Source organism: Gavia stellata, chromosome 10, assembly GCF_030936135.1.
Source record: "Gavia stellata isolate bGavSte3 chromosome 10, bGavSte3.hap2, whole genome shotgun sequence".
Taxonomy (NCBI): domain Eukaryota; kingdom Metazoa; phylum Chordata; class Aves; order Gaviiformes; family Gaviidae; genus Gavia; species Gavia stellata.
In genome coordinates, this window is record NC_082603.1 from 34551823 (window position 1) to 34570878 (window position 19056).

A 19056-nucleotide genomic window follows, 5' to 3' on the forward strand; every position below is an offset into this window, starting at 1 on the left:
AGCTGAAACCCAGTTTGCTTTGTAACCTGGAGAACTACCTTCTGGTTCTCAGCTGATCCGGGGCATTAGATATATTTTTGCTCAGTATTACACGTGATGGTGTGTGGTGGTGGTCCGTTTTGTGCTGCTGTGCAAGCAAAGCAGTTGTTTTAAATTTTGCTGTGAAGGTGTGTGTACCTCTAAAACGCACAACAGAATAAAAGGAATTGTTACGTGCATCAAAATGGTCTGTGTCCTTCCCAGCTTTCTTTCCCTGCGTGCTTGCTGGCAGCCGGCAGAGTCGTGCCCCGGCAGCACGGTGACCAGCGCTGTGTGTGGCATGTGCCTACGTGGTTTTTCAGCGATGCCTGAACTATCGCTGAAGCTCTGGGATACGGTGCAAGAGAAAGTGTCAATCCTGGTGCCAGCATACCAATCTGGCCATGCCGCATGGCCTGCACACCATCATATGGCCTCTCATGCTTTACACTGCTGTCAAGCAGTGGAGGAGTAAGCCACGGAGAACGAGAGGAAATGGCCTCAAGTTGTGCCAGGGGAGGTACAAACTGGATATTAGGAAAAATGTCTTTCCGGAGAGAGTGGTGAAGCATTGGAAGAGGCTGCCCAGGGAGGTGGTGGAGTCACCATCCCTGGAGGTGTTCAAGGAAGGTGTGGACGTGGCACTGCGGGACATGGTTTAGTGGGCATGGTGGGGTTGGGGTGGTGGTTGGACTTGGTGATCTGACAGGTCTTTTCCAACCTTAGTGATTCTGTGATTGTATTTGACAAGGGATAGGGGTTTTTTAGGTTGCTCTGGGGCTGGGATGCTACTTCGCTTTCCAGCATCGTGCCATGCCCATTTAACAGACCACCCGCTTGTGCAGCTCCCGTCCTGCATGTTGTATGTCTGGGAAGCTTAAATGCTTGGTGATTCCACACACCATGCACTCATCTCCCAGCCAAAATTCAACAAAGTCCACTTATAAATCACGTTTCTAAATACTCGTAACCAAGCTGCTAAATCAGTTTACTAACAACAATCACTGATCTGCTGTGAGCGGTTCCTCTGATTGGCAAGTCCCCCTTGAGACAGAAGTGCTTCTGTTGTCAGGACAGAATAAACCTATTCACTCTGCCAGTGATAAACCCTTCGTCCCTGGGTTCGGTTGTCTTCAGCGGTTGTGGTTAGTGTCAGACCGAGATGCTAGCCTGCCCTTTGTCTCCGGTGATTGCGGCTGTACCGCGTCCTCTGGGTCTGTGTCTGTCTGAGGAGGCAGCTACTGCCCGACAGCCTTGCGTGATACAGCTTGTGTTTGTGACTCGTGACTTCTTCTGTGTCTGGATGTAGGAAGCGCGTCCCTGGATGATTCCTCTTGCTAGTTTTGTGTTTGCCAGAACATCTCCAGGTTAGCTGGAAATCAACTCTTCCAACTACTGATTAATCTCGATAAATCTAGTAGAGGGTGTCCCTGCCCATGGCATGGGGGTTGGAACTAGGTGATCTTTAAGGTCCCTTCTAAGCCAAAGCATTCTGTGATTCTATGAATTACTTGTGGTCCATATCCACCTGGCACTGGTGGGTGTCAAATGCCTTTAGACCTTCTTTTACGTGTTTTCAGTAGCTACGTTGTGACCTCCTGGAGTCTCTTTAAACTTATTTTTTGTATCAATTCCTTCCTGGGTCCTTTGAAAAGAGACCCTGATAACATTGAGAGCGTCATTGGAATGAATTAGAGGACCAAGAACGTAGCGTTGTCCTCTGCGGCCGGCCTCAGCCACGTTCTGCAGGTTCTCACCCCGACTGCTGCTCCAGGAGGCTCGTTATCCATCGTTGGACACTCTCTTTCCATTAAGAAAAACATGAGACTTCTTATGTACTTGGACAGGCCACAGCCGCCTCCTCTCTTTAACCCCGTTTTTATTGGCACTAGGAGTGCGCTGGTCTCTAGGCTTTTGGCTGTGAATTTATTCCTTTAATTAAGCTGTAATGGACAAAGCTGTGTGTGAATTCTGACAATTTGCACAACGCATTTTCTGTTGTTTGCCAGCACCAAACATGAGGCACTTGGCTGAGCTGGAGGTTACAACCATGCTGTTGAACAGTAAATGTAGTGAGCTTTGTCTGTGGTGGGGTTTTTCTAGGGAAGACCAACTATAAATAAATGCACATTGTAAACCTGATACTGTTTAATTTGAGAGAGCTGATAAGGCGTAGATGATCTGAAGCACAAAGGAATTAAAATAACTTGCATGCAAACTGGAATGATGTTTTGTCAGTCAACTGCAGCAGAACTAAGAATCTGGAAGAGCAAGAGTGAAATACAAAACCTAAGCAGACTCAGATTAATGGTGAAGTTTTCTGTTCAGCTATCACAGGTGAGACCAGTAACAGAAAAGTATGTTTGCTCCTGAAAATGATTTAAATTCTTTCTCCGAAATGAGGAGAAGGATTGTCCAAGGCTAAGCATTCATTTTTGTACCCTTTCCATTGCCTGTGTGAGTGGAGATGTTGCCGACCAAACCAAACTGTAGCTTTCCAGGGGAATGTATGCACAAATGACCTGACAAAGTGGGTGCCTGAATTGGTTACGTGGGATTATCTGTTATCAGTAAGAACATTGCTCTGACAGAGCAATATTGATTTTTTTTTTTTCATACTTGTCATTGTATTGTGTCATTTTCATTCTAGTTATGTGAAAATTACAGATGCTAACATTTGTTTGCATTTCATATTGAATAAGGAGATTACCTGTGACTGAATTACAATGGGTGATACTGGCCAGTAGATACCGTGCCCGCAGTTGCCTCCGGACATGGGCGCAGAGGCATCTGCAGAGGCATCTCTGCACAGCCTTGAGCAAAGACCTGATCCTGGCTGTGGAATGCTGGTGACTCATGCGAGATGAGGTGCTTAGTCACAGGCAAATTCCTGGCAGAGGCAGGTGCAGCTAATGCTAATCACAGTCAGATAACACCCCGCTGAACGAATAAACCAACAGCCTGGCGAGAGGTGAGCTAGCCTGTCCAGGCGAATATCTTTTTAGAGATTCCTTCATACTACGTCTCTGTCGTAGCATAAAGCCGTTTCTCATCACATCAGATGTAAAGGATGTCTGAAATTCTAAGACTTTTTTGCATTGGCTTCTCTTTTCTCTGGAGTCAGCCCAGAGGTCTCTGCCTGTGTAGAATAAGTTGGCTTATTGAATTAATTTGTAAAATATTAATCTATAGCTCTGAAATGAGAAAAGAATCGCAAGTAATACAGATTGGTCTGACATCTGTGATTACTCACTATGGATAATATAGAAGGCAGTTAAATGTTCCCTGAGAAATACTCTAAATCAAGCACAATCAAAGTTGCTAAGGAAAGTATCTTACGTCATGCCCCAAGGGCTTATACTATATCAATTTGTTTCCTCATATGTATGTGCTAGGAGATAACAACATAAATACCTGTAAGAAAAAAATGGCATTGTAGCACAATAAGAAATTGTAATTTTTTTGTTTAAATACTAAAAAGTGCAAGGAACCCAGATAAATTGCATCTCTGACTTGCTGTGGTGTGGTTTACTGTGGACAAAAAATGTACCAAATCCAGTTCAGGACTAAATGGCAGGTGAAAGGCATCAGGCTTTCTGTTACTCTTGACTTCTTCATCCCTGTTCTGAATGCAGATAATTTTTCTGTGACAGAGGGCACCTTGTAGTGCTCTAGTTGAATGGTACAATGACCTGGTTGTCATACATGACTAATTCAGTGGGAACAGACGAGCATCCAAGCCACTCAAAACTCTCAAGGTATCTTTCTTAAAGATGGAGTTCGTTTATTTGTGACTAATCTGAAAAGCATTCTGGATCTTCTTGACCTTGTTAGGGGTAGTGGATGTTTTAAACACCTAAAAACGTATAAATTCATATACAGAAGCTGCGATTGTTGGGTGCAAAACCAAAAACTAATATACAAGCTGCTTATTGAATGTGGAATGGTCTGTTTGAAAGCAACTGGATGCTAATGAAATGGGAAGAGCTCAAAAGGTCACCTTTTATATAGGGTGGGTCCTGTTCAGCCTTTGCTAAGCTCATAGATGTGGGTAATTTCTCTGTGCTCGTCTCCTGACTCTCTGAAATAAACCAGGACGGACTTTTCCAGTTGCTTCTTTCTTTTGCAGTTGGCTCAGCTCTTACACTGCAAACCAAAGGGTTGCTAGGTGCTGTGGTTCTGTCTTCTGTGACCATTTATAGCGCTCCAAAACATCGCTTCAAAGGCCTATACAAGAATTACTAGTGTCTGCCCTGCAGAAAATTTCAGAGGCCCCTAAATCTGTGGGAATGGAGATACAGACTATATAATTTTAAACTATTAAATATAGAAAAACCTTATCTTCTAATGGTAATAGAAATTGCAGTGAATTGTTGTTGTTACTTTTTTTTGCCTCTTAAATGTGGGAAATTTGTCATGCAAACCAGTGATTAGTGATGTATTTCTGCCTCTCATTCAGCATCTCAATTCTGGAAACTTTCAAGGAAGTATAAGAAAAATCCTCAAACATGTCATTTGAAGTTTTCTGCCATGGAGCCATCTTTCAGAAGCTCTGGCTTGTGAGACAGCAGACGTTGTGATTGAGCAAAGGCAGGCATCTTTTTTTTTTTTTTTTTCCTTGCTTAAAAATTTACAAACCAAGCACCAAAAAACCTTCCACTTCTGAGCTGAAGAGACTTTCCTGTATTGGGCTTTGCTCAGCCCTCTGTTAAAGAAGATATTATTAAGGAAGGGTTGAAGAAGTTTACTACATCAGCATCGCTTCACAGCTTCCAGATAATATTGCTTTGCTGTTACATTTATATTATTGTTAAGCACTAGGTTTGTACTGCATGTTTTGGAAGTTTGATCACTGTGCTGTGGCTTTCCTTTACTGCGTTGTAGGAAGATGTGGCTGATCAAATTCATCTCAAATTACAATGGTGAATTCTTAGTATTCAGGCTAAATTACTATTTTAAAGCGTCAGAATTTGGTACGATGGTTTAAAAATGTCAATCATAGGTATATGTTTAAGTAGAGGCTATCATCAGATTTGCTGCTCCTCTGAGGGAGATAAAAGTAAATTTGGGACGAGGATGACGTAGAAGTAACTAATACTGATTTCTGCCTCTTATGTAATCAGTAGCACTCACCAGTGGAGTGGACATAGTGTGCCTCTTGGTCGTGATAGAAGGGAAATAAAGAAGGCATGAAGTACGTATTTTATCGTTTCCTCTTGTGTCAGTCTCTTCAGCTTACAAGCTTATAGTCTTCACCTTTCTTTTCCCTTTTTCTCTACTTCTGTTGTGTCTAGAGAATTAACTCCATCACTGGAAAGATTTAAGTTCTCCACCACAAACACATCCTCATGTATAGCACTAGCTGTACAGCTTTTTTTTGTTTTCTTGGCATCTTTTCCAGGTTTTAGCAATGCTGCATCCAGCTCTTCTTTTCACATCATTGTCGCCTTTCTAGCTCTTTCTCACCAGCCATTGCTCTGACTTAAAGCCTTGGCTGTCGTTTCCTATCCTTACATTTTCATCCACAGTGACTTCTGTTTTCACATTGAAGCATTATTCCTTGGCATCTGTTTTCCTGGCCACTTACCCTTCTTCAGCTTCCAGTTCATTGATACATTTTTTGTCTTGCTCTAAGTTTCCTCCTAGACATTTCTCTTTTGTTTGATTCATTTACCTCCCCCATCTTTGCCTGTCTCCCATTGCCTGGGCTGCTCTTATTCATTCCCAGCGCTGGCTCATCTCGGCAATTACATCTTCTGCCTTAGGCCTCGAACATAAGATCACGTCCATGTCAGTCCCGTGACATTTCCACTGCAAATTTATTCCCTCCTGTACTGCAGTCTTTTTAACTGAGTTGTTTTCCAGTGCAAGTGACTATTCCCATATTGTTGACTCTCTCTTCTACCTTCTCATTGCCTCTGCTTCTCTCTACTCACATGTCTTTCTTTATTGGTTTAGTCCAAGAGAAAATTGTCATTTTATAGCTTTTTTTCTCCCTTACTTTTCCCCTTTTCCTCAAAATCTTGTTCTTCTGTCCTTTCACAAACACAGATGTTCCTCAGCTGCTCTGTTCCTCTAAACTCATCACTTGCTTCACTGACCCAATTCTCATTCCAATTTCTAGTTTCCTGCATGATCACTCCTACTCTCATCAACCCTTTTCTTTTGTAATAGAAATATGATTTAGCTGACCTGTTAGAAGGGGACAATGATTTCACTGCCTCCTACTTAGGATTGTATTGCCCTTTCATCTCTCTCTGAGCTAATGGAGCTAATTGGCTTCTAGAGTTTCTCTCCTGGAAGTCCATCGTAGATCCTCTCCCAACCCATCTTCTACACTCTACATTTGGCAGAAATCCAGATGTTAAGTAGCGACAGTGCTGTGAGATTCCATAATGTTGCTGGCCCAATAGGTATTTTTACATCAAATGTATTCAAATTATAGTCTGAAAGAAAGATAGTGGCTTCTAAGAGTCAGGTTAAGTCCTTCCCTTGTGCATCCTCAACTATTAATAAAGGTTCTAGAGATGGCTATCCCTCCAGAGTGACCTTTACAGTCCCGTGTTTGCACAGATGCCTGACTTAAACCAAGCAAACACTGATATGTATGAGGGACCATGAAAGTCCTTCCAGGACTAACAAGCACAAAGGAACAGACTCTATTGCTGCAGGAGCGCATATTACATGTATGCATTTACACCGCAAATTGCTTGAACAACAATTAAAAATACGTGGGGAGGATCTGTGTTTTATATTTTATAATGATTGGCACACGTAGTAGTCTTAATTGTCAAAATGTTTGAAAGCTTGAAAAAGATCTTTATTTTTGGCTTTAAAGTCAGAATACTAAAATCCAGGATTTCTGAAAAGGAGACTCTGTACTTGATCAAAAATACGCTTCCCCTCAGTTTCCTTCCTTTGAAAAAGAAGTAGAAGTAGTACCAGCAAACCGCAATCCCTTGAAATAATTTTTCTAATTAATTTGCTGTCAGGTTAGCATTATCTTTGTGGGATGCCTTGCTAATGTGTTTGGATGGAACAATGACCTAAGTAACAGAGGAGAGGTTCCTAACTGGTTTTATCTAAACGTGCTTCTAGAAAGTGTGCTGTATGGAAGAATTATCCAATTACTCTGCTACCGGCTGAAAGTGCTGTGAAAAGTCAACTAACCACTCCTTCTTTCCTATTGAAGCATGTGGGACGTTTCACAGTTGCCTCTTCCCTGGCATTTTATTTTATCCTGGCAATTATGACTTAGAAACAGGTAAATAATAGTGCTACTGTAAAGAGAAAGTATGTATTCTTGTTGCTTAGCAATTGCTTGCAACACAATGAAGGTCAGCCTTTGATGAGGAATTCCATGCCTGAAAATGTTGTTTACCACCTATATCGGTTATTCTAATGAAATATATTAAAACCTTCTACAGTCCTAGACACTTTGGTAATCTAGGAAACTTGTATGAAAACTCACCCAAGTATACTTAAACATTTGAAAATTTCCTTAGTTGTCCTTGTTCTTCCAAGTGGTTTCATTTTCCTGCCAGTGCTACCAGGCCCTTTTCTTTAATCATCTTTTCCCCCTCCTCAACTCTTGCTTCGTATTACTGGCCCCTTTTCTGATGAGCTGGAATTACTTGTTACTCTTGGACTACTGATCCTGTTGCACACAATAATCTGTATTGATAGACAAATTATTGCATTGCACTGTGTTACTGGGACGTGACAGAAACTGAGGAAAGAGCGAGGTGCCTGTTGACCATTTTTGTTTGTATATTAGGGGAACTTCAGTAAACTGGTCCTTGTACCTGGTAACCTCTCCAGGTGTGCTGGTACCCTAGGTGTTCTGTCTACCTTTGCCTCCTGTTGCTGATGGTAACCTCGGCAAGCATAGCAAAATTCATTTTTCAGAATTATTGCCAAGTTTACTCTGATACCGAGCTTTCTTGCCAGTTAGCTCAAGTCTCTTGAGATGTTCTTGTTCTCACCTCTTCTTGGCTTATCCTGGAGTAAAGCAGCACGTCTTGACAGAAGTCCAATACTACAAATCAGTAGAGACTATATAGACATAGGCTGTGCGGTCCTCTGTGCATGCAAAATCAGAAGTTGGCAGCATGAAGGACGGTAGCTGAAACAGAGAGAGAGCTGTTCTACAGCCTTTTTCAGGTAACTGTTAGCTCCCATTGCCACCAAGATCTGGGAGGTATTTAACAGAAGAAATATCCTGTGCTGTAATGGTCAGCCTTCAAAATACTCTGAGGTTGTGTACCAAGCAACTAGTGTCCTAGACCTCAGCTTGGAAAAGCACCTGCCTTCTGGCTACCTAAAGCAGCGGGTGGCACTTTGTCTTTTCATTCTTTATGCTTCCACAAGGGTGAGCGGAGGCTTGTTTCTCCCCACAGCCTCCTTTTTCTGTCTTGTTAGCTTAATCTTTCTTGCATTTCTTCGCTCCATCAACGGTCTTTGCACATCTTGCCACAGTACTGCAGGCTGTGGGGCTGACATCTCATTACTAATTTATGACTGTCCAAATAACGAGAAGCACTCCCTTAATGGCCCCTGCTTCTGAAATATCTCTGAATTCAGGTAAGGAAAGTACATACTCAGTATGAGGAGCGTGACGTTGTACAGCATGTTTCATTGCTGAGTCCTTTTAAAAGGTGGGTTTCCCTTTATTCTCTTTGCCATTTTAATAGATTTATGAAAGGCATGGAAATACTGTTTCGTTAATATCAGATGTATTCTCACAAACCCCCTCCAATATCCCATTTTGCTTCCTGGTGAGTTAGAAAGTTCTTTTTTTTCTGTTTGGAATTCCAGATTCTAAGCATTTGTGTGGTTTTTATTTATCGTTCAGCATAGCTCTCAAGCTTCCCTTTGTCTTTCACTGGCTGTCAGTACAGTCGAGATGTAGAATAACAGATCACAGTCTAACACGTCATGATTTCTAAAGCATTAAATGGTCCTGTTCTGCTGCGGCGTGAACTTCTCAGTATCAGATAACACTGCAATTTCCACTATCTTTAGGTTAGGCTCAGGCAGGTCTTTCTACTTTTTTAAAAAAAAATAATAATAAATACGAATGGTGAAGAGCACAGCAGCAGGTTAGGTAGAATGTCTGGTAACTCTGTAGTCTCTGCTATAGGGAAGCTCTCTATAGCAAGCCATTTGCTTGAAGCTGAGGAAGGCATGCTAATGTTCTTGTAAAGTGGTGTGGGATATATGGAATGTATAGGGACTGGTGGGGATTTGTTGCGTGATAGATGCCTGTACCGTGCAATCAACCTCTTGCATGCAGATCAGAGCACTTTCATCGCAGGCTGGCTGGGTATACTCTTTCCTGTCTCCTCCTCCTTTAAAAAGAATTATTGTATTTACATTTCAGGTCACCTACTTTTGACCAGTTAGAAAGATGCTCTGCCACTCCCTGCAGTGTTTAGTACGTTCTTACTATCAGCATTGAATCTTGTTTTTAACTTCCTTGCCTGGATTTTTTTTTTTTTTAGCCTTGCAAGTGTAGAAGTTGGTTTCATGGTGTTTATGTCCAGAAAATATCTTTGCTTTTCTGTTTCTAAATACATATATTACTTAAATTAATTTGAATTAATGCCCACTGTCTTTGCAGGGAAGTGCCAGGTCCCCCATCCTTTGGTGTTTCTCTCTATTTTCTCTCCCTGTGCTAGCTTCTCCAGTGTTGGCTGCTGGGCTGGGGCTGTGCAGTGTCTGGCAGTGATTTTGCCTTTTGACCATATGTAGATCCCAGGACAGCAAAGGGCGCTGCTTCGGCCGTGTCCAGCTTCATCTGTGGAGCCTGCATTCTTGCACGCTTTGTTCTTGCAGAATATTATTCCTTGCTCCCCCCGCCCCCCCCGCTACTAGACCTTTTCTTCCTGGCCCACCCCGAGTGCTGCGCACATCTCTATCGGAGCCAGTCCTGCTGCTGTCCCGGGGGTCGCTCCGGGTGTGCCTGGGGTGCGCTCGGTGATGCCCAGCAACAATGTCATGGTGTTAGACGGCTCGTTAAAATTTCATGAGAATCCGACACGCTCATCACACAAGACGGAGCTGAACAGAGTCCAGTTGTCAAAATAATATCGAGCCAATAAGCATGTCATGGGTGGAGCTACTGCAGTACGGGTAAAACTAATTCTGAATGAAGACCTTTTTATTAAACATACTGGGCCTGAATGAATCGGGTTACTGGGCTTGCGACAGGCTAGGGAATTCCTTGGTTTTATTAGTGCACACTGAAAAATCCCGTGTTTTTCTGTTAAGTCTGTGAAGCCAAAATGCTGTAGGAAAGGGATTGATCAGGAGCCGGCTGTTATGAATTTTTCATGAGCTGGTGTGCGGGGCTGAATGGCTCCGGCGCGCGTCGGTGTGTGGCTGGCAGGCAAGCCGCATCCACACAGAGGCTGCTGACACAGAAACACTTTGGCGCATTTTCAGAGGGAGAGCTGGGCTGATAAAGGGTTTTCTGACAGCCCTGGCTTATCGTCCTTCAATTTATGCTGCTGTTGCTTCAGGCAGCCTTTCCATTTGGAGCCCAGCCTTGTGAATGAGCAGGGTAAGCTCCGCCGATTTATCAGCGTTTTTAATCTGCGGCGATGCCTGCGTGATGTGTTTTTGTTACGTTTTCTGAATGGTGAGAGCTCACATAACGTCTAAGCTATGACAGCAAAAGATTCTTCTAGGGAACTTGCTGCTCCAGAGTCAGAGATTTACATAAGGACTTTCAAAGAACAAATGCATTTAGAGCTCGAGCTTCCCAAGCTGCCTGGGAACAGACCTACGTCTCCAAAAATTTCTCCTCGCAGTTCACCGAGGAACTCTCCGTGCTTTTTCAGAAAGTTGCTCGTGAATAAAAGCATCCGCCAGCGTCGTCGCTTTACGGTGGCACATACATGGTAAGATCTGCTGGGTATCAGCGCGGGTTTACAAAACAGTGTGCGTAGCTGTGGTTTTAACAGGGGAAAATGAGCTGAGATTCATTCACGGTACTCCCTGCGAGTGTTAAATGAATAGAGCAGAAGGCAGCCAAAGTATGTATAATGCAGTGCCTCGACAATTGTCATTCAGCTTCTGTTCTCCAGAATAAATCCAGCCCATTGTTCATGTGTGCCACGGTTAATCTCTGTCGAACAAAGGCAGCAGCCGGTAACTTTCCCAGGCGTTATGTTGTTGTAGGTAGAACACATGAATTCATTTCAGAACCTTCAAGACATGTTTTTATCTTTGCCCGTGTCAGCTCCGACTGCAGATGACAGTACGGCGCAGACCGGGCGATTGGGGCAGGGTACTCTTGGAGTGGAATGCTGGAACGGGCTTTAACTTCACTGTGAGGTGCTTTTAAACAGTTTTTGCTGGCTACAAATATCCCTTCTTTCAGCCATTATTTTCAAGGAAACTCCAGCTAAGAGTCGTCTTCTCCCTCCCTTCAAATTACTAACCCCAAATAGTCAATTTGCATGCCATTACAGTTGATTGTGAGCTGCCTCTGACTGTCAGTTATCCTGGTTAAACCGTGCCATAAACAGTAATCAAAATACATAATTCAGGAAAATCTATGAGAATCTCATTGGTTCATTTTCTAAATTTACTCTATATGGGTCTCGTACGGTCCACCTTTTAAATTCCAAGTGTCTCTATAGATATGCAGTAGCTGACTGTGGGAATTAAACCAGAAAACTTTCAGTAACATGAATATTTTTAAACCCTGCTCACACATAGCCATATCCATTACCTTCCTGTTCCATAGATCGAATCAGAGGGGAGAGGGTGAGGCTATCCCATTTGTATCTGTATGAGCCAGTTGTTTCGGGGTATCTGAAATACCCATCCTTGTCTGCTACTTTTTAAAATAGAACATTATTTTAAAATGGTTTATTTGAGTCGTGCTGAAATATTTCAAGGCACTATTTACTTCTGAAGTGAATTACGAATTGCTTAGAGTGGATTAGTAGCTCTTACAGTTGTTCTGTGCTGTTAAACAGTAAGAAAAATAAGAGGAAAAACTGTGAACTTTGATACCAGGGGATTGTATTGAGTAGAACTGGCATAACCGACTTTTTTAATTTTTTTTAAAACACAGTCTGAAATGCATTTGGGGTGTAGCAGCATTCAATTCAAATTAGAATTCTAGAATCATGCAGTCTTTCTGCTTTTATGTTTTTCTTTTAAATCCAAGCAGTAATAGCCACCCAAACTGGTAACATGCTGTAAGGGTTTCAGTGTGTTCTTTAGCTTCCTCTAGCATTTTAATTAGTTGTAGTCAGTAATGTTTAGGTTTATAGACCTTAATTCCCTTGAACATCTGTCATATCTCTCAGCACTGAAACAGTGGGGGGCTGCTCGTCTTACCCCGACTAGCATGTTTTGAGAAATGCGTACTGTGGAAAGACGGTCCTGCGGGGAATTGGTAGAGCAGAATGTGGGCAGACTCAACGCAGGGTATCTGTATCATTCGGTGAAAAATACTTTTTATATATATATATATATATACACATACACACACATATATGCGCACAAAGGCACATATTTATAGGTGTAACTAATAATCTCTACTTGAATCCAGTTGAAAAGGCGGTGGGATTACTCTAGGTTCATTTTTTTAATGGAATGATGGAAGGTTCTCATACTCTTTCCATTTTTCACAGTCTTTATATCAGGTGGTCATGAACCGCACGTAAGTGTTTTAACCTTGGATAAGAAGTAAACGATTGTAGAACTGAAGAAAATTGCCCTTGCAAGGACAGGTTTCCACAACGTATGAGTGCGAGTACATGTTTAACGCAGTCAAAACATAGCAAATCCAGGCATCTTTTCAACTTGCTTTAGCATGTTATAAAACAGGAGGGAATTTAAGCTATTGAAGTGTGATACAACATTTCGTGAGAATGTCTGTACAGCTGTTGCCTGTGTGTTGTAGATGGTGCACTTTCAGCTGTGTAACTGAATTTGCTTATTAGTTGTGCGGTGCATGAAAACATCATCACCTGTGCTAAGCAAAAATGCCACTTATGTAAGGTGCTCTTTTGTGTTGAGCTGGGAAGTAGTATCTGGGTAGCAAAGGAATTACCTCAGGAGTGAGTGTACAAGAAGTATCAACTACACAGGATTACTAAGCGAGGAAATTAATTCATGCTGTTGGATAGCATATAATCTATAACTTTCGTAGCCTCATAAACAGTAAAATTCCTCAGCTGGGGGTTAGTGGCGTGGTAAATTGTCATCTTTCACCACCTTTATCATCATTGCTAATGTCGTTACTTGATGAATCTTCTGTTCACTCTTCTGTGCCCTTTCTTTTCAGTTTTCTTCTTCCCTTGCTCTTCTCCTTTCCTCTTTAACTAATTGACTTTCCTAGGCATTTTCCTTCTTTTATAACTGAATACATTTCAACTTCTTTCTCCTGATTATGCTGATGAAATCTCTGTCATCACCAGTCTTCTCCAATATCCACTCATCAGATCTTATCCAAAAACGAAGGCAAAATTTCGGATTTTTTTAAAAATAAGGCCATGCCTCAAATGCTTCTGTGCTCTGAATCTTTCTTTCCCTTAGCATCCAGGTCTCACGACAGCGCATGACCAACACGTCGACACAATTGCCTTCAAATATCTGTCAAGCTGATCCTTTCCTGCTCCAAACCCCTTCAACAGTTTGCCGTGGGTGCTGTTGCTGTGTCCCGTCTTCATATGCCTCATTCATACTAAATAACAGTACAAAAACTCCTAAGCCTTCGGTCTTTTTCCTCCACGAGAATCCACATCTCCTTTTCTTGCATCTAGCATTTTTGTCCTGGAGATCCTGAAAGCCCATCTCCTATTTCTCCCTTTCTGATAGTTGTATCACTTGCATTTTGGGAGGTTTGTGAGGAAAAGAGCAGGCAGTAGTTGACACAGCTTGAGACCTGTTAGTAGCCGTCTAAATTTTGAACATGCAGTGCACCCTACTTGCAGAGTTTCCTCTGCAGTCACCGGAGAGAGGACAGCATCTCCAGAAGACAAGGAGATACGCTTGGACCACAGCGCTTTCTCGTGTGAGCCGGGGCTAACACAGAAACAGCATGTTCCCTCTCCACCGCTCACCGTCTGTTCTCCCTCGCCCTGGCCTTAGCCCCAGGACTTTCAAAGCAATAGTTTTAAAAATGGCTTTTATTCTCTACAGGTCTGCCATCTTCTTTTTGTCAAGTAATTCTGTTAATATTACTGGGATTACACCCAAAACAAGGTTCTTCTCGGCAGTGTCTTGGAAGATCCTGAAAGTCTTCTAAAAGAAAGTAGATATTTTCTACGTGCACTCTGCTGCTTATAATACAGTTTCATGTATCTTGCAATATTTATCTTCAAGATTATGAATAGTTCTTAAATATTATTTATATAACCTAGATCACTTACTCGGTTTCTTAATGTATAGACCGTCATTGGCTATGCTGTGTGATGAGGACTAGCTTTTTAATGAAGTGATTTCTAGAGTATGATGTTTATTGTCTTTTCTTAACTAAGACTTTTGTGGGTTCTTTTAAATTAATTCACATTTAGCTTTCATCATTTTAGAGGTTTTAAGCTGGTTTGTTTTTTTTCCTTTATACCTGTTATCTAGTTTGTAAAGAAAATACAGTATAGAACAGAAATGGTATACTAGGAAATTTTGCTCTGTTTTTTCTTTTGGTTATCCTTCAATGCAATTGAAATATAGACACACATTTCCTTTTGAAAATACAATGTAAAATGTAAATCATATGCTAGCCTTAATTCTTTGAAAACATTATTTGTTTTCATTACACAATAATCTTCAGTGGTGGAATTTAGTAAGTTAAATAGTATGACACAATCCAGTCAGAGGGGTAGCATTTGAGTTTTTTCCAAGCCTGGTGAAAACCAACTGATTGGTTTAATTACTTGAAGCTGCCCAATGTACTGTAGGCATATCCAAGGCATCAAAAGATGTCATGTTTTGTTTTGCTTTCTGATCATTGTGCTTCTAGAACCAAATAAGAAAGACTTACCTAGTGGCAACCCACACCTGGAATAGCGCTCCAGAAAATTCGATTTTTGGAGACTGTCTGTATACTTGAAATTGCTGAGGATATCAGAAGTTTCTAAGATTCATGAATTTCTCCAGTCGTTTTGTCATGTTGTGGTGGTGTGTACAAGTCGCAGGACAGAACTGATACGGTGGACTGGAGCTCCTAGTGGGACCTCGTCCCTGTTGGAGTCCCTTTCAGCACCAAGCCCTAACGCGTCCAAGCGCGGAGATGTGGCCTCTGCCCTGTGCTGGCATCCCACGCACCAGGGCCTCTGCTCTGAGATCTCCTGGCCGGCTTCATCCAATACTTGGGCTAGAGGAACCGACTTCTGCTTTTGAGGCAAAGCTAGTGTCTCTCACCATAGCCTGTCTCCCTGAAAGCACTGTATGATGTGCTTCTGGACCCGTTTCAACTCTGCTATATATATAGTAGGATGCATTTCCATAGTTCCAGTGTTGAATAACACACTTGTCTTTACTTCAATGAGCTGATCTGTTTGTGTTTCTCACTGACTGTTGATGTGATTTGAAGCTTTTTTTTTTTTCATTTTGGAGAAATAGGATGATTCGCTTGCTTTCTGGAGTTTCTCTTTTGAGGTGGGACTGGTGTTGGACACACTGTGTTGCTCTGTTATCTACTGAAAGTCCTACGGGAAGCAAACTGAAGTGAGTAGGGAAAGGGATGGGGAAAAAACAGATGGTCCCCCTCGTTTTCTCTGCTGAATACGTTCTCACATCTGTCCTGAAGAGAGTTCCTGAGCGCTAGCAGCGAGTGGCAGGAAGGATTCCAAAGGACATGAAGGTGAGGAGGGAAGAGCTCTTCAGACAACAGAAATAAGTACCCACAACAAACACAGAACCAGCTGTGTAATCTTAACATCTCTTCTGACTGTACATCTTGCCTCTAAACCCTGTCTGCAGCCGTGGAACACGGAAAGGAGAAACTTCTTTCATCTGCCAGCCACTTATGTGGGAAAACATGGTGTTAAAATACTCACCAGCTATTAAAGATTCAAGCAAAGTACAACAGATTATTACAGTAATGATAATTTGATTTTGATAGGTTCAGACATTTCTCTGAGAGGGGGAGAGAGAGAGAGTGGATCCGTTCTCTGAGAAATAAATGCTATTTCTGGAATTTGTAATACCTTTAAGTTAGAGTAAATTTGTAATGTTTACAGTGTGCTAATCTATGAGGAATATAGATTCAGAGAGTTTTCATGACTTACTGTGGTGGCTGGGACCTGCCTAGAGAATCTGTGCCCTCCAACTCTCGTGCGCAGTTAATGTTTTCTGTGCCAAAATGGTTTCTTAAGGAAGCTTCACGGTTGAATTTAGCTTTGTTGAAAGCTATGTTGATGTGTAAAACTCGCCATTGTGATAGCATCTACAGATTTGTGCTGTACGTTTCCAGGAGATACAGTTTGATTCTTACGTGCTTGAGTTGGTTGCCAGGACAGACTGATAAACCACGAATGTACCCGCCACATAATTTATGCAGTGTCGATTAGCTTTGCTGCAGATCTGTACATTCACTGGTCCTTCATTGGTTTGGGGTTTTTTAATCTTTTTCAGCTTTTTTGTTTCTGAATAACCACAGCTAGCTCTCCTCAATGTTCTGCGTGTTTTTCTTGTATTACCTGGCATTACCTTATGAGAACATCACATGGGTTCCAAAATGATGGTGTGTTTCTCTGTCTCATAGCACGAGTTTGGGGGTAGTTTGACAAGTCGCGTTTGTAGGTTCTTCCGTAATGGTCATAGTATGGGCATTCTGCAATAGTCAAAAATTCATTCAGGTTAGAACAGGGACGATGTTCTTGGCAGAGGTGAATTAAAGCAGTGCCACAGAAAATGCTCTGCTGATTCTGTGATGGGCAGACTCGCAAACATAGATTTGGAGAAGTAGAAAGAAGAGAGCAGATTTGGGAAACTACAGCGTGAAAATTACAGTTGCTCTCGATTTCCTATTGGACTGCCTGAATGGGTAGGACACACAAAATGTAAATAACAGACCTGAACTCTGCTCATGGGATGCTGGGACTTTTACCAAGTTTTGGGAGGTGTTGCCTTGGATGAAAGCGTTTGGATCTGTGTTCTTCATTACACCTTATAATTCACTTCTTGCCTTTTCTACTATACTGTCTGGTCTGACAGAAAATATGGTGCTTTATGAATCAATAAGGCAGCGTTGCTTGATGTGTGCGAGTTCCTCTCTCAGCACAATATAAGGCTATAACTGATAATAAGTAGTAGACATTTGTGAAATGTACTGAAATAGTGACACACCAGCCTAATGATAAAGTGAAAGAAAAAGACTGGTGCAACAGCAGCTGATAATGTCTTGGGGTAAAAGATTGCCATAGCTTCCCGTGGAAAAAATTATTAATATGAAATATGGTTTTATTTTCCAAGAAATACATGCATAGATTCAATCTCTTCTTTCAGATAAACCTCTACCGCTGGGAAGCACCAGAAGAAAACTTAATATTAAGTTTTTAAGTTTCTCAAATTTTTTTGTCCTCTCAACACTACAAATAGGTATTGCTGAGGGGCAGAGCAGGTATTAAATAATATAAGACTCTGGAGAAACAGCATTATATTAGCTGATTTATTTTCCTCTTACGGTAAAAAAAACCCTAATTTTTTGTGTTGGACAAAATACTTGATTGATCTACTAGTACCTCCTGATAAATATAGACCTTCTGTGGTGTGGTATGCTATAGAATACTCACGTTTTCCACATCGCTCAGATGCTGCACTTAAATAGGAATCAGGTTTGACCCAGATCGCTTTGAGCTTTGACTCTCTCCAGTAAAACTGATTGACAAAAACGTGAGACGAGCTTGGAGTAAGAAGGCTGACAGGAGTACGTAGATTCAAGTTGGCCCTTAAATGAGTTGAGGAGGGAGGAAAGAGATACAGGTAGGAGGAGAGGGCAGTGCTGAGGGACCAAAAACGTACAGTTTGAGGTATTTTTTGACATTACAGACAACATCAGAGGAGGAAAAAGAACTGTTTCAAAACTTCCCAGTGGTGCAGAGAGGCTTCTGTCGCTTCAGAGATGGGGCCGTACCACAAGCGCTAGGGTTGAGATGGATGGCCAGCGTGAGACAAGGGGGTTACAGCTGCAGGGGCTGGACTGACCGACCCTGCTGCCAGACGTATCCACCAGCCTCTCTATCTCAGCAGCTTCCCTCTCTGCAGCAGCAGCCGCCAGCTGGCATGCTGTCATTGGCAGAGACAGCACTGGGGACATGGATTTTTTTTTTTTTCTTTTTTCGTTGTTGTTGCCATAATAATTTGCTACAGTAGGAAGCTGCCTACTTTGCTACTGTCTAGAACTTGTTTGGACTAGAAAGGGAGAGCTTTTATGGGCAGAATTAGGATGCCTGCACTTGCTAGAACTGAATTTACCTTTATATGCTCAATGTAACGTTGTTTAAAAGCCTTCTGCTTTTTTTTTCTAAGCCAGCAAGTTGCATTTTATCATGATAGAGCAATTTATTGCAGCTTTCTCCACAACAGATTTAAGCTCTATGAAGGCAAAACATCTGCACGGCAGTTAATGGAATTAAATGAGAGCCATTTTATCAGTTTGCCCTGAATCAATCTGTACTCATATGGAGAAAGAGTTTTTGTTGCACTTCCAATAGCCCCATGTGTCCAGCATTATGTAGTTCAGTTACTGCTAGGATGATGATTTTTCATTGTGCAGTTGTGTACAGTGTATGATGCGTCATGATGCAGACCTCAGAAAAGGAGTCTTATTCTGCATAAAACTGTACTGCAGGTAGATTCCTACATATGCATATACTGAATAATTTCCATTTCATTGCATATTTGCCTTGGTACGGTAACTTCTTGGATTCCTGTTTTATTGATTTCTGACGTAGCGAGCTGTCCAGGCATTGGCAAGGAAAAGCAAGCACATTGTACCATCTGAAAACGCACCTCCTGAAAGGAAACATACGGAGACATTAATCTCATTTATCAGTAGAAGAAAACAGA

At 41.9% G+C, this 19056-nt stretch overlaps 1 protein-coding gene across 4 annotated transcripts in view; it reads left to right on the top strand.

The window, feature by feature from the left end:
• Positions 1-19056, top strand: part of PDE4B (phosphodiesterase 4B) — a 197182-nt gene that overhangs the window by 12110 nt on the left and 166016 nt on the right. For 3 of the 4 annotated variants that reach the window (XM_059822328.1, XM_059822326.1, XM_059822327.1), the window contains exon 1: positions 10589-10922. The exons of the other annotated variant lie outside the window; for it this stretch is intronic. In XM_059822328.1, the coding sequence (XP_059678311.1) occupies positions 10687-10922 (236 nt within the window). In that variant the 5' untranslated portion in view covers positions 10589-10686. Of the gene's footprint in view, positions 1-10588; positions 10923-19056 lie in introns of those variants that run through there. 4 annotated transcript variants of the gene reach the window in all.